The sequence below is a fragment of the Rhopilema esculentum genome, chromosome 9 (assembly GCF_057945365.1).
Source record: "Rhopilema esculentum isolate cy_ngs chromosome 9, ASM5794536v1, whole genome shotgun sequence".
Classification (NCBI taxonomy): Eukaryota; Metazoa; Cnidaria; class Scyphozoa; order Rhizostomeae; family Rhizostomatidae; genus Rhopilema; species Rhopilema esculentum.
In genome coordinates this window covers 4,588,914-4,605,506 of record NC_142823.1, presented here as the reverse complement: position 1 = coordinate 4,605,506, position 16,593 = coordinate 4,588,914, and the positions used below count along the sequence as shown (strand labels likewise).

General features: G+C 37.5%; 1 protein-coding gene across 4 annotated transcripts in view; it reads left to right on the top strand.

The window, feature by feature from the left end:
• The window catches only part of LOC135688709 (ornithine decarboxylase), a 77,969-nt gene that overhangs the window by 52,801 nt on the left and 8,575 nt on the right, over positions 1-16,593 (top strand). For all 4 annotated transcript variants that reach the window (XM_089109897.1, XM_089109896.1, XM_089109895.1 and 1 more), the window contains 8 exons: positions 93-388; positions 987-1,075; positions 2,607-2,688; positions 3,302-3,385; positions 6,471-6,641; positions 6,852-6,932; positions 8,155-8,247; positions 9,693-12,597. In XM_089109897.1, coding sequence (XP_088966023.1) covers positions 93-388; positions 987-1,075; positions 2,607-2,688; positions 3,302-3,385; positions 6,471-6,641; positions 6,852-6,932; positions 8,155-8,247; positions 9,693-9,914 — 1,118 coding nt within the window. In that variant the 3' untranslated portion in view covers positions 9,915-12,597. The remainder of the gene's footprint in view (positions 1-92; positions 389-986; positions 1,076-2,606; positions 2,689-3,301; positions 3,386-6,470; positions 6,642-6,851; positions 6,933-8,154; positions 8,248-9,692; positions 12,598-16,593) is intronic.

Below are 16,593 nucleotides of genomic sequence, written 5' to 3'. Positions count from 1 at the left end.
AGCGTGCTTTTACTTTTTTAGTTCCATCCGCTCAAAATTGATATTAATTACAATTCATCGCCTGCCACTGATAAATTTTTTATTTCATTCAGCTGTAAAATGTGTTCCAGCGCGGCTCGTCTTAAAGTTGTTGAGTCATTATGGCCTCGGATTCGACTGTGCCAGTAAAAGTGAGATGGAGGCCGTACTTAGCTTGGGTGTGTCGCCAGATCGCATCATTTTTGCGCATACCGTCAAAATGGCATCGCATTTACGTTATGCAGCCGAGAACAAAGTTGCTATGATGACGTTTGACTGTGAAGATGAACTGCATAAAATCAAAAAAATTTACCCGGATGCGGAACTGTTAATACGGATCCGTGTCGATGACTCGAAATCCCGGTTCAAGGTAATTAGGTTCCCGAGATTCCCTAGATTTTGTTATTGTTATCGTTATTGATTTATTTACAGTGGGTATAAACAATTTACACCTAGAATAAATACAATTTTGGACTGGATATTTATACTAGAAAATACTACCACAAGTGTTCCTGTCTGCTACATTGATTGCGTGGGAAAATCTAGCATTTTCTAGCCGCGCCCTCGTCATAACTTTTTCAAAGCTGTACCCGCACCAGATATTTTATAAAATTGATTCAACCTCAGATGGCAACGATAAACGAATCAAGGAGGGCTAATTCGACGATTAACAGTAGCAGTGGGGCTTTTTCGAGGAGGGGGTGCTTATTAACAATTTTCAGTTCTAGGGTGGAGCCTTTTTCAAAGGGGTACTTTTTCAAGGGGGGGGGGCGATCGAGGATTTACGGTATGTGCATAGGGCATAAATCAATTAATTATTTCAACGAATCAGGCAATCAATCAATCAGAATCTTTATAAATGTATGAAAATGTTTAGCTAAACAATAAATTGTTCAGTGTGTTTTTTGAATACGTTGGACAATGTATTGCGCATATATTTAATTTTTTTGCACAAATAATTTTTTCAGCTTGGGAAAAAGTTTGGAGTTGCTGCGGAAGACTCCGAGGCACTACTCAAGTTAGCAAAGAAAAACAATCAGAATGTCATTGGTGTGAGGTACTCATAAAGAAATGTATATTTTAAAGTGCATTTCACCTAATTTGGGATAGAGATTAAACCAACTGAAACAACTGCGCTGAGTTCAAATATCAAATTTAAAAAGCGTTTTGAGCAACGCAAGCCCTCGAAAAAGGCCCCCAAAGTCTCTGATTTTTGCCTCCAATCCGCGCATTTTATAGAGGTCTAGGCTTTAGTCTTTCATGACGTAGAAACCAGAACGTCTTTCGAAACCTTGCGAATTAGATTATGGCCGACTCTGATTCCGAAGCATCCAACATCTCGTCAAATCCTAGTTTCTTTACGGATCACGAATAAGTGGATGAAAGTTTAGATTATGAGCATGCGGGGACTGAAAACGTCGAAGCTGGGTGCTTAGAAGCTTACGCTGATGAACCAATGGCTGATGTGGAGTGGATGCAGAAATAGGAAATATGCTTATTTAGGCCCGTCTAGGACTATGTTATCGACTAAATCCGTTTTTAGGGACTAAAGTAAATTCATTCCGGATGATTTCTGGTTGTGAGAGAACAGGCTCGACTTCATATGACTCAGATCAGGGTAGGTCAGGTCTGACTGATTGCAAATAAAAATAAGCTGATAGGAATGCGGAGGGAGGAAAATATTGAAGGCTGATTGCAAAGAAAGCAAACTGATGAATGAATAAATCGCATAAACTTCATTGACGATCCTTGTATGCTTATTATGTCCATCCACATCTCTAAATATACCATTGAATATTCTCAGTACGTTTTACTTTGGTTCTGGTTTCTACGTCACAAAAAAGACTATGACCCAGTCCCCTTTTTGGCGCGGTTTGGTGCTCGCCAGACAGGGCAAATGCCACTTTTGCGCGCATACAACGGGAAAAGCAAAAGAAATAGCAAACTATCAATTCGATTTTCGTAAACAGCGCATCATAGTAAGGGATCGCAAAGTTTGCAATTTAGGTGATATACACTTTTAATCAACATACCTTTTTTGAAAGGATATTTCTGCTCTTTCATCGCAGTTGTTTTATACTAGATATTGGCTTTTGATAAATTAGTTATAATTTACTCTTCAGAAGACGGGCTTGGTAAGGTGACCATCAAATTTACACCCTCCATAACCAAAGCAATGTTGTGAGGATAGCATTTTTCCGTTTTTTCTCTAGTTGGTACCCCTTTTTTCCAAGTGGTCTTTACAACAATCGAATTGTAAAGATTTAGAGCGCAATTATCTTCTTTCTCTCTCAGCTTTACCCCCAAGTTAAATATTCAATAAAGTAAAGTATTGCGAGTATTTCTGGGCTCTGGCACCAAGAGTATCTCAGCCTAAAAAACAAAGAAGGAACAATTTTTAAAATGCATTTAAAGTCTTGAACAACGACATTTTGCTTTTAATTTCACCAATCTGTTGTTTTTGTTGTTATCCTATAAATATCTCCGCCACTTTTTCTTAAAATACACTCTTTCAGATCAACCACAAAGTCCATTTTCATTTTGCGCAATGGAAATCACAAAGTGACGAAGTCCATTTTCATTTTTAGTTTCCACGTTGGCAGTGATTGTGCCCATCCAACAATGTTTCGTAATGCCGTCAAAGCAGCAAGAACAGTTTTTGATGAAGCGGTATTTTTCTATTATTATGTGAAACAGTTACATATTGACAAATAGGGGTACAAGGGATACGGATCAAGAGATAAGGGAGAAATAGATGATCATAGGGTGCTTGGAGACAGCAGAACTGGGAGCACAAGGGTTGTGGGTTAAATAAGAAAGGGAAACAAAAGGAGAAGGAAGAGTAGAGACAAACACCATTTAGTAATACAAAGATGTGGCTGAAAGATTGTCCTCAGTGAACAAATGTGCACAAGACGTGCCAAGGGTCTAATAAATTAAGTTTGAAAAGTAAAGAATATGTCCAACAAGTTGAGGTCTGGGGCTGAATATATCCCCCTGGAGTGCAGGGGAGGGGATGCATGGGGTTGTTGCGATGCCCGTGTATCGTATCATGTTTAAGAGACTACCTTTTCACCTGACTATTGTTGAAAAGATAGTACCCCTGAGTCCTTCGTGCCCAGATCCTTGCGATAATTAGTGATCGACAAACTGGTTTGGAGAAAACAATTACAGTACATCGTTTTAGTGTAGCAAATCTAGTCTTTAATATATGTTTTTCGTAAAGCATACATTGGTCGTTGAAAAAAGCCAACATTTACTAAAATTTTTGCTAACTTTTAAGGAAAACATGGGACTCAAGTTTTCAATTCTCGACATTGGTGGTGGCTTTCCTGGTGTAAAAAAGAAAGATAATCTTTTCAAAGAGGTACGTTATGGTATTAACTACATTCTACATTCAATAGACCACAAATTGTTTTATACACGTTTGGCTTAACATCAGTGGCGTAGCTAGCCAAATAGCAGTGGTCATGCCCTCCCCTCAAATTTGAAAAAATATGGGTGTGGCCAAATTTTACCACGCCCAATTTTTTAGTTGATGATTTCCTTTTGAAAATTTTAATTTTAAGGCTTGTGACTTATAAAAAAAAATTTGATTAACTTTTGGAATTAGCTTTTCTTATTTCATGGCAATCATCTTGTTACACCATGAAATGACCTTTATCTTATAGCTGTGACACTGTTTTGGTTTGTTGGTAATTTATACAGACAATGTTCTGACAATTTCAAAACAGAACTGTACAAAAGACATTAAAAACGTTAGTTTAGTATAGTAGATAAACTTAGTTTAAATAAAAAATTGTGTTGTTCTTCTAATTTTCTTTCAATTTGCAGGCTGAAATACATTTGTAAATTTTAGAGATAAGCTAATATTTGTAAATGAAACAATAAATCACATGAAACTGAATGGGAGCTTTTTGGTCATCTTTTCCACAAATAGTCTTATTATCAATCTATTGAAGGTATTTTAAAGCCATCACGATTAACTAACTACTCCAATAGAACTGATAGATGAATAAAACAAATTGGCAAATTAATATGCAATGTAAATATTGATATGAAATATAGGAAGCTAAAATAATGGATAGGCCTAGTTGCAAAATGTTTTCTGCAAAGTTAGACTTAATAGAAAAATACCTTGCAAAATAAGTTTAGCTTAACAAAAACATTGATGTTTCCACATATAATAGTGGTAAATATCCACATGATTGGATTGCCCTTACCAAATCTAGCAAACAAGAGTTTCAAATGGAATAATTTGATCTTGTAAATTATCAAATACATGAAAAGTTATAATAAAGAAATAAAACTGTTTAACTAACAAGATCATCAACATGCTTGACTTGTCTCTGGTCAATTTATTTCAACAGCTATAAGTAGTAAAAAGGTACTTTCAACTACAAGTGAAGTCAGTAGAGCTTGAGTTTGACTTTGTAAAAACAGTGTTATTGCATATGATAATAAACAAAAAATTGAAGAATAACTTTAAGCAAGTTTTGGCATTCCCTATCCATTAACTACAATCTTATTGGCCTAATCATAATATGGTAACGATGCTTTTAAAGGGCTTAACAGTTTCTGAATATGCTGCTAAATGTCTGGAAAGTTTAAGCTCTCAAATCTGTTGGTTTGGAAAATAACACTGCTTTCTCCTCCATCCATCTCCAGTGAACAGCACCAAAATTTGGCATTCATTAAATCAAGAAGATTCTCTGCAAATGTTCAACTAGTAACAATTGATTACTGAAAAGCCTGAGAGTTTGGTTTGGTTGCATAAAATGATCCTGCTCGCTGATTTTATGTCCAAAAATGGCCTTTCGTGCCTGTCACTTCTCCACATAGTGCAACACCATTAAGGCTGAAAAACCCTGTCATTGCCATAAAATGTTTAGGAGATTAACACGAGTTGTGGCTGCTTGGCAATAAGCTATTCCTTGCCTTTTACTTACAGAGAATTACCTCCCAGCTCGTGGATCTAGGCATAGCAGCGCCGCCATCGATGCCTCGCATTCGCCTTCACGAAATAACACAGGACTACAGGACGGTTCTGATGATTATAATGATGGTCATGCCTTCTCGAAATGGCATGACTAGCCTTTGTTCTCTCCTGCGTCACTCCTATTGTTAGGCATGACCAAACATAGGGAACCAGCGTTATGGGCATGACTAAAACACAGGGTTTGGTCATGCTCATAGTTATGGGCATGACTAAATTGGAAACCCTCTGTTTTAGTCATGCCCGACAATGGAAGGGCGCCTTCGGAGGGCTCCATATTCTTGCGTGGAACCATAGGGCTCCAAAGGCGAATGGCCTGAGCTATTTCATCATGAGAATAGGACTATATTCTTATGAAAATATAATTTTTTGAAAAACGTTATCTCTGGAAATAGATGGTCATGCCCGGCATGACAAGCATGACCGCTAGCTACGCCACTGCTTAACATACTCTTTCCTTACATAAGCAACTGAGTCAAAAACGCTCCTTAACTGTAGCACTGAAAGTAAAATGATTATTTCATTTGTGCGTATAAAGTTTGTTCTTTATATATACTATTTGAAATATTTATTTTGATGTTTAACAAGTTGCTTAATTTTGTTACAGAGAGTGTTTTCACATTCTCGCATGCATATTGCTGTTCACTTTCCTCGAACGCTATAACTTGATTGCTATATGCAGGGCATTTGACGAAGGGGGCCAGAGATTCCACTTTTTTTCAAAACAACAGAGCTTTTTAAAAATTATGTTGTTATGATTATTAAAATCTCCCTTGCCCCCCTCCCCCTCCAATTTTCCAACCTGCGTTGGAACCCATGATATGCATGCTGCTTTGGCTTGTTATTAGAATGATACACATGTAGACGATATTCAGTTTATTTCACCATAGTCAATAGGACAAAATCTGGCCTGGAAGACTGTTCTGTTATTTTGTTCTCAAAGCGAACTTGGAAAAACATCTGTTCTTGTCATGTGACCCAAGGTATGGGACAAGATGAAACTTTACCTCAAAATGGCTGACGCAGAAGGTGGCACGCATTTGAACGATATTTTTGATGATATTTTAAAAGAAGGAAATTGTTGATTCCTTGTTCCTCTATTGAACAAAATTACTAACTGAATTGTGGACTATTTTCCTTTATACCTTTGTCTAAGATTTTGTTTCTTTTTGCAGAAAAGTGGAGGGAATGCTCCTTTCGCCCCCCTCCCTCCGCTCGTCTTCCCCCCTTCCGCAAGCCCTGACTGCAAAATTTAAACTGGTCATCCTGTATTATCACCTAAGAATATATTGAAAACACCCAAAACTGAACGGCAGTCGTACACGAGCAAAGAATAGGAACAAAAGGCAACCAGACCAGGACTTTTTCTAGTGACTATGATTCCATCAAGACTCAGCCCTCTACAAAACCATGGACTTGTTCTTTTTGATATTATGATACACAATTTTTTTCCAAGATCGCAAATACTCTCCAGCAAGCACTTGCTGAGCATTTCCCACCATCTTTTGGTGTCAAAATTATTGCTGAACCTGGAAGATTCTACGTACAATCAGCGTTCACACTTGTGTCCCGAGTGTCGGCTGTTAAACATACTCCTGAAGTGAATGGAAATAAGACAGAAAACCAGGTAAGCTCCAAGAACCCTTTAAAGATACATAATAAGAGTTAAAAATCTCAACAGATGCATTTCCATGATGTGAAAAACAAGCTTTCGTTATACCCTCACCTTTCATCATGATTCGATGCTTTTAACCTTAATATAGCAGCTTAACGTTACGTTTTCCATCAAAACACCTGCGTATCCGTTACGTCATCAAAGAATTTGTTCGCCTTCCAGAACTTTGTATATTATCTCAATGATGGCATACATGGATCATTCTTCTACTATGACCCAGACCTTCCACCAAGGCCATTAAAGGTAAGAGCAATAAAACTGTTTGAACACCGTGATACCTGTGTGAAATGGCTGTGAAAAATGCAAACATTTTATCCTTCTGCGCCAAATGAAACTGCTTTTGTGTAGACAGATGTGTTTGTTTTCAGCGTTAGTTCCAGTGCAAGAATTTCTGTAGGCATGCTGTACTGATTGGAAAACTAACTTAAAATTGCTTTGAAAAAAGCAAACGTTTTTGAAGATGTTACTGTTGTTGCTTCTAATGCCAGTTAAACAGAACTACTAATTGTCAATTGACCCTCTTTTCATCTTGGAATTTCTTTTTTGAATGTAAAAAAGGTCTGGAGCTCATTGTGAATTTCAGTTCTTCTGAGAAACTGTAGGGAAATTTGACACATGGTACAATTTTACCAAAGGAGGCTCTTGATTTTGGATTTAGTACCAACAAGAAATCTCGAAGTCATTGGCTTTTGTAGAAAGTACCATCCAAGTGAGGGTGCCAGGACAGAAAAGGCGCTGATATCAGAGAGTGTGACTGATAAGCTCCTCCAGTTAGCGTTTGCTTTTTTTCCTCTTCCTCATCTGACGTGCTGTGGGTGTGTCTATTGCGTCATTATTGGCTTGTTCTAGACCAAGCAAAACTTCATAATGATCTCCTGCTATATCTCAATGCTTATTATTGTTATCCTTCTTTTTCGTCCTTGCATCCGACATTGTAAAGCTAAATTCCCTTTAGAGTTACCGTCATAAAGTCCCCACAAAGATTGGTGAACAGTCTCTCCAAAAAAACTTCATGCAAATTTTTTAGAGGCACTGATGGATGAGATTCATTGGTGGCAATGCCACATCACTGAACTTTGCAAGAAACTTTCTAAGACTACCTGACCATTTACTGCTTCCTATTAAGCACAGTCATTCTGTGGCACAGCTGCTCTGCATACCAGAGTATATTTACAAAAAAGATATGGTTATTCGAAATATTATTACATTCTATATGAAATATTGCTCCACGATTTATCAACGATACTTGATGCTTCTTAGTTTAGTCTGTCACACTTAGCGATGTAAGCGATGCTTGCTTTAATTTGTCAATCGCAACTTCAATGAACTTTTGAGTTAGAAGGAATTATAAGCCATTGGGGAGGGGGTTTATAAAAGTTTTATGATCTTGCTTCCATCGCTTTCAAGTTATCACTTTTTAAACAAATAACTTTTTGGATTCAGTCTTTGTTTAATACCTTTTCAGAGCAAGAAAGAGGAAACCTTGCATTTGTCTACTTTGTGGGGGCCAACATGTAGTCAAACGGACTTGATCGGTGAAGGATTTCGACTGCCAAAGGTAGGTTTTTTAAATTTGATTGAATTCTACCCGAGGAGTAAATCACTCTAAGAAAATCTCGCACACCTTTTGTGAAAATCCTATTGTTTCTTCCTGAAGTTTGCCATTCTAAAGAGAGCATACCTAATATGAAGGTGTATTGATAACCACTTTTTTGGTGATAAAATGATTTTATGCAGTGTTAGACAGTGAAAGTGTCCTATGATAAAACGTTTGATTGTAATGGCCAGCAAACTTTACGTATTAAAATGAATATCTAAAGAATGATAACAAATGCTAGCCTGAATATACCTGACTGGAAAATAAAGAGCGTTGTCAGCAAAAATTTCCCGTGTATCCCTCTTCATCAAAATACCCCGAAAACACCCTATCTTCATCAAAATGTGTAGTGACAAGTTCTCCTTAAACAACCCAGATTTAGACAACCCAGATTGTGCAAAACTCTATAATGACGACATGTTTCGGATAATTGGCAGAGCCCGGTCGTCCTTCCATCTAGCAGTTTTGGAGTCGATCTATATAAAAACGAAAAAGCCGCCAGTGTGTAGACAGAAAGAGTTTGTTTTCTCTCTTGGACTCCATTGGTAATTTTTCTTTAGGCTCGCGGCACTGATTGGTCAACTTTACCGGTCTTGTGCTTGCGTTTTTCTGATTGGCCTATTTCGATCCACAACTGGGTTTTTATTTTCTATCGTGTTCTTTCGGAACCTTATTCTAACGTTTTATGCTCTGAGGAGTGTCAGACAAAAAAGCTTTTAGTATGTCGTAAAATGTTTGCTTTTTTCAAAGCCATTCTCCTTAAAATTATGTCAGGACAATTGATTGTTTTGATGTCATCATTTAATAACACTACTGCCTGGATGGGGCTGTGGCTCCTATTCAGCGTGAGTTGGAGCATTCGGGAACATATATCGGTGTTCAACTTGGCTCAGACGAACTAGGGGTAACAGTTTAAACAGGTTAAACAGGTTTCATAAAGCACTTTATATTGTCTTTGTGAGTAGATCGGTTACAAAATTGGCATCCAAGTAATGTTTTCCATCACTAACAATCGATGGAATTGTCTAGTTTCCATACTGCTCAACCTGATAGTCATAAATAAGCATGATTAATAGTCGTAAATTAGTATGATTAATTATTTCAACTAAAGGGTTAGGGTAAGGTTAAGGGTTAGGGTTAGGGTTAGGGTTACGGTTAGGTTTAGGATTAGGTTTAGGTTTAGTGTTAGGGTTAGGTTTATGGAAAACTAATTACGTCATCAGGTCGAGCAGTATGGAAACTAGGCGATTCCATCGATAGCAAATTTTCAAAAGCAAAGCGATTCAGCCTCAGGTTTATAAAGAGACTTATGAATAAAGTATTTCGTTGGTTGGATGTTGGCCTTGCATGGAAAGATGCTAGATGCTAAAAAATCATTCATATGTATTTTAATTCCTTCCTTGCAGATGGACAGTGGTGATTTGCTCATTTTTGAGGATATGGGGGCCTATAGTTTCTCGTGTGTCACCAATTTTAACGGCTATGGAGAAATCAAGATTGTTTATATCATCTCTGAGTCTGATGTCCAAAATTTAAGAAATGGTTGTCTTAGACATATTTCATCAAGGAATATGAAAAAAGATGCCTTTGAAAATATGCTGGAAAAGTTTACTTCAGAATCAATGTAACAGGTACTGTTTTTTATTGATGTTAATGTGGGTGCTGATATTCAGTGATCACCTTTCATTAAGTATATTTCAATTTTATAATCCTGTATTATCTACCGATTTAGAGTATAATTTTATGAAAATTAACTCATATCAGACTATATATCCTTAAGGACGTTATTAACCGTATTTACGATTCTATGCCAATACCTTAGTTAGAGAGTGACACTAAATGGGTACCATATATCCTCAAATAAGCCCTTTGGGTTGGGGCTAATTCATAAAGGGGGGAGAGGGCGTGGTTATGAAAATCTTCTCTAAGTTTCCATACAAGTAGCTCGCTTGGAAGCATTTTCAATTTTTTTAAGTTCATTTCATTCGAAATTTTTCTTGATTTAAATATTCCTAGATTGTAAAAGTAAAGTACATATCAAAGAACAAAATTTTTATCGAGAATATTGATATTTCTATTCTTTTCGACGGCCTCTTCGTCAATTATCAAGCAAATGGTGTATTTTCCTGTTTCATCTCGACTTTCTATATAGATATTCAGAAAATGGTTTATGGTTTTCTTAATGGCTTTTCTTCGGCAGTTTTACTATCATAGTGTCATTATATCCTGTCGCTTCCGTGAAAGCTGTGACTTAATTTCATGGTGCTCCTTCGCATGACCCACAATACCATCGTGCTCCTCTCGGTTATAAATAAAGTCTTTAATGAATTTTCTTCTTAAGGGATTCTCTTTTCGTTTCAAGACATTATTATTGCCAATGAAAACATTTCGGTCATGAGCACATTTTGCGTAATAAATTTTTCAAAAAGCACTTCTTGTCCTATTTCATCAACTATTTTTCAATAGCATTGTTCACCGCATAGCTTGCGACAAACAAATGGTTTAGAGAAAACCATCGATTAATTTCTTCCAACATAGATAGGAAGAAATATTCAACAATAGGCAATATTTGCGCATTAAGTTTCTTACAAGGCACAAATTGCCGAGAAAATCTCGTGGACTCCGACACAGGTTGGAAAGTGGGGACGGGGAGGGGGCAAGGGAGAATTTTGCACCCACAACAAACGATTTTGGAAAAATGCTCTATTTTTAAAATTGTTAAATTTTTTAAAATTGTTAAAATTTTTAAAATTAAAATTGTGCCTCGTGTCCATTTCTCCTAAAGTTTCTCAGTAGAAGCATCAACTGCAATTCACTATGAGCTCCAGATTTTTCTTAACATTCATAAGGCATGCTAAGATGGAGAGAGGGATCTAAATTTAAAAGTAACTGACAACCTGGTATTTTTCGAGACCACGGCGAAATTGTTGATTTTATCTGCTGTAAAAAGTTTTGCAAAAAGACAATAATTTTCAATAGGATTTGGAGGATAGCTTTAGTGAAATCTGCCTAAAAGAGTGCATTTTCCAGGGAACTAGAAGCATCACAATTCGAAAATTTCCTGCCCCTTCGGCGGCAACCATGGTGCCGCCTCAGGTAGTAACTATATATTTTGCCCGTCCCGATATAGAGATTTGACAAGACTATTAGAAAAGTCGGTCATTATCATACAGAGTTAGATTGACAAAATGTATTGCAGAGGTTTGTGACACCAGCTAAAAAGTTTCAGGCAATAATTTTTTAATCAGGTAAATTTGCATTACACAGGCCCCCCCCCCAACGAGGCTTGCCTCGCGACGGCCCTGCCTACTAAATGGGGCAAATCGAATTTTTTTCTGTCGGCAATTTGACACATCCAGCGTCGGCAGTTACGGAGAATATAAACTTCGGCACCTCGAAGGTTTGTCTCTAGCGCCACCCCTGAATTTTCTACCCAGCTATTAGCTATAGGCTATTAGCCTAAAGCGTTTACCTTTCTACAGGTACAAACAGCACAAATCGTCATCAAGCCCGTTTTGCATCATTTAACACCCATCAAACCCTGCTTCTTCATTGTCAAGACAGGAATTATCTCTTACCAGCCATTTTCTTTCGGAGAAACGAAGTATCTTTGAATTGATAATGCTAGGCATGGGAGCTAGTAGAAGGGAATGCACACCCAAAACTCCCACGTCTCCCACTTCTGTATTTTACTGAATTCAAGAAATCTTAAGAACTCAGATATTCATAAGGTAACTTTGCTGGCCACTGCCTTCTTTGATATTGTAAATAGGCAAATGAATTCGAATTTGGCGTCCAAATATTTCGTTTTTTGAAATTCTTCGTATTGGCATCTACTGATAAGATACACAGAGCGCGCGCTTCAGAGTTGATTTGCTGTTCATTTCAAATTCAATATCACAACCCCTGTTCCCCCAATTAACAGTACTTTCCCATGTAAATATCTTAACAAAAGTGTGTTCCTTTGTCCCAATCAATTTGCTAATCGTGAATTCAATATCACATAGTTAATGGGATTTATTACTTCTCAATGAAAAGAAACAGGAAGAAACAATTAACAGAGAGTTGAGGAGTTTCCAAAATTACAACATCACGATATAGGGCCTACCGGTTTTCTCGTACAATGGTGCAACCCCCGGATAATCTGTATGATTGCAAGGAAGTAAATGGTGATATTTTGCGATACCAAATGACGCGAGGGGGTTCTAATACTTCCCTGTACCGAAGTCTCCCTTCTGACGACCTAGAGACACATTTACTTTGATGCTGATGATGGGAACTGCCAAGACAACCTTACCTGCATCTACCAAGGTATTTAGCAGTTTTTTGCATTAACTCTCATTTTATGAAATTGCATACAAGTTAATATATTGAAATATTATTCATTAAACAAACTTTGGGTAAAACAGAATGTGTTTGCAGACTTGCTTCTGATCGTAGTTGCAAACCCAAACACGACACATTCTGCAAACACATTCTGCTGCAAGTTGACTGATAGACCCATTTCCTAAGATGCGAGCAGCAGTTTTTTGCACTAGTTGATCAAATAATTTCAGGCATTCAAACTGTAAGGAAGATTTTCAACAAAGTTTTGAGGGTCGTGCGGAAGGATCGGTGTTCCTATGTTCTATTTTAAACTTATCACTTGTTCCAATGCTCCAAAGTTCCTTTAAAGATGTTCACTGTTGAAATCCCTTTCACAGGCACCGCGGAGCAGGAGGGCTGGGGGGTTTAGCCTCCCCCACTTTTTGCCAAAAATGCAAATAATTAGCCAATGAATCGCCAACCAAGCCTCTTTTTATTTGGTTTCAGCCCCCGCCCATTTTTCTCAACGCTCCGCGGTACCTGTTTTCTCATTGCAAAGTGAATTCCATTTACAAAAAGATAGTTCAAGACTGTTGTATTTTCAATTAGGACCATTTTTCGCGCTTGTGGATTCCGTCAAACTAAAAATGGAAATTGCCAGATGGCATAGATACCATCGACGAGAACGTCACAATGCATAAAAGCTGAAACCTTGATATTCGTAGCCTGCGCGCAGTCTTTGCTGGACTGGACATAAGGGAAATATATTCCTCGTTCAGCAACAGCAACAGCAACAGCAGCAACAAAAGACTGCGCGCAGGCCACGATATTCTTAGTAAGAGACACACCAGTTTCTACAAAACGCTACTCTTTACAATTATATTTGTACCGTTGCTATGTAGGAGTATTGGTCATTGATCGGGCTTAATTGATAAGATGATCTTGATATTTGCTCTAGTCTAATTTGATTAGAAAACTAAAGCGAATGCAGTTCAGTTGCAGATTCAAAGAGAAATTTCAGAGATATGGGCGGAGCTTCGAAAACCCTTTTTTAGACCACACCCTTCACTTTGGCGGGAAATCTGAACGGTGACAAAAATTGCTTTACGGTGAAAGTAGGCTCGAAACCTCTATGTACACCAGCTTTTAACTTAACACCACTTTGCAGATTAATCTAGTTTGATATATCTTGTATATTTAATGTTTATACGAGTTTTCAGTGTTCTCTGGTGACCAAAATGAAAATCGATGTACCCCTGTACTCTCTCCAGACTTGCTTTTTTGTTGTCCCCTTAACAGTTTGAGGACATATTCCCCCTGTTCCTCAGAACCTCTCTGTACGATGCCAGCAATAAGTGCTAAAATATTAAAAGCCGTGGCAAACATGTGTCCTCAAAATGCTTCTTACGAAAAATAAATGTGTACCATTGATGAAATTGTGAAAAGCAAAAAATTTAACGCCCATGAGATTGGTGGGGTATGCTTTTTGAAGTAGTTTCTTCCACAAAAGGGATTTTTTGACAAATGAAATCTAACGTCATTGTTTCTAATGAAAGCCTCAGTGACCATTGAATATCCCAGATGATTACGAGAAGGAGGAGAAGAGTGCATTTTTAACTAAAAAGCGGGAAATTCGGCATTTTTTAGTATTTCTTGGGAGTATTGTTCACCAACAGAAGTCTAACATCGTTTAATGAGTGACTGAATGCTACGCGAAATGGATAGCTGTTTGTGCAAGATCCTACCAAAGAGTAGAGTTGAAAAAAGTAAACACTGATGCAGACCCAAAATGGTGGCTTCAAAGGGAGGGCATGGCCGCTGCATTCTCTTTGGGAGGCATACTTCATAATGATTGTTAATAAACATCTTCCTACTTGATGGCCCCTCTATTTTGAAGCTCGTGGTGTGGCCTTTCACATAAATATGTTTTCAAAATTGCCAGCAACTACGCAACAACGCACTACAAGTAAGTCTAGGCTTGATGTTTATTCAATTGGATGTTATTGGTAAAATTCGCAGTCCTTCGTTGGTATTATTGTATAAATTGTATTTTGGGTTTATTGACATCCTTGCGATGGTTTGCTAGATGAATGGAAACATCCTCGGTAGCTTTGAACACGATTTTAGATTTTTCTCAAAGGCATTTCAACTAAGGATCACATCCAGTTGATAAAATGCAGGCCTGTTATAGCCGGTGGACTAAATCCTGTCTTTATGGAGGGAGTCCTCTATGGAGCATGAACTCTTATTCGCAGCTACCAGCCATTTTTAAGGGAAAATACTCAATAGGCTTTGTTTATATTTATCTCTCAGTGTTAACGAAATTGTTAAACCACCCTATGCAATGGTCATCCAAGTCCCATAATGGTTTTACCAGTTCAAGATGCCTAAATCCCGATTCCGAGTGCGGAGAAAAGGAAATCCCATTCCCCAGTTTACTCCAGAAACCCCCGACAGGCGGACTGGCCTATCACTTGATCGTTCCATGAAAAATTTGTAGCTGCGACAGGCTTTGATGCCCTTCTAATGTTGCAAGTAATTTTGAATTCTGTAGCACAGGTAGAAAAACAAACTGCGCATGCTCTGAATAAGACCTAGTGGCCAAAAGACTGGTTATCTTTCGAGTTAACTGGTTATCTTTCGAGTTATAGGCAATAACAATCCCAATGGACATGTCCATGCAGCAGCCATTAGCTCTTTCTTTGCCCATTATTTTCTCCTTCGCAGTTGCGATTCGTCCGCGCAGTAGTACGAGTGCCTTATGGATTTGGGAAAGTCTATTCGCTTTAGACCTAAACTTTTTTTTAAAAGAAGACACCTTATAAGAACACTGAGGCTCGATTTCCCTAAAAATAAGAAAAAGCTAGAACATGCTCAGCTTCAGATGAGAAATTTAAAAAAAACAGTTCGCATTTTGAAATTTATGTCATGTCAACAGAACAAAACTATGCAATTTATAAGAAGTCAATGCTTCATTCTTAAACTTTACCCAGTAAAACGTCTTAGAAATCATATACACTATGTAACTTCTGAAATATTTGCAAAAAATCACTCTTAAAATAAGAACAATTTAAAGAACATTTGAGCCTAAAATTATCAAAATGTTAAGAACATCGAGGCTCGGCAAAAACTACCTGGTTCTTATTAAAAAAGGGTGTATCGAAACAGTTTTGTTTTCCTAGTCATTGTTTCAAACCCATACTCTATTTAGTATATTTCTGTATTCCTAATAACGGTGCTTTTCATTACAACACAGTGTTTAAAAAATGATGAAATTGTTATCCCATTCAACTTCCCCTAAATTTCATTAGCACTCAAACGAAAAAAAATTATAAACCCTTGCAGACGTATCCTTGTTTTTCAAACTCCGTAAATCCTGTAAAAGCATTACAGCATATCTGTGGTCTGCTGGAGTTGAAAATTCAAAATTTTATTTTATTTCTAGGATTAAATGTTTGTTTTTGTTCCTCTGTCTCAGCTTGTAAAAATATTATTGTCTATAGCTCATTGAGTTTTCTCAGGTCATGGAGTTTTCAAGACCGAGGTTGCAAAAACCTTGGAAATTCAATTCAAAAGCCAAAGCTCATTTGATGCAGAATAAGACCAAACGTTTTAGTAGAAATAACTTTGGAATAACAGCTCCAATTACAGGAACAAACTGTTGCATCATTCATATTTTCAAGTCTTCGTCCTTTTCATTTTATTCAAAAGTTTCTTTGGCAATTTCTTTAGCAACATCCGTCCTAGATCTGACCCCGCTGATACCAACAACATGCAGAAGACAGGACATATATTTTGCTGACTGTCTTTCGGCCTTTGCACAGGATAGTCGAGAGACGATTTTAGGAATTTATCTGGTCCATATTTTCTGAGTCAAGAAACTTGTTTGTTGCTCGAGAGCCAATCACCAATTGTTTGACCTAAGCCAATCAGAGTGTACTTCACCGCTGCAATCTTTAGCGCGAGTACAGGTGAGATTTGGTTTATCGAATCAGAAGCTGA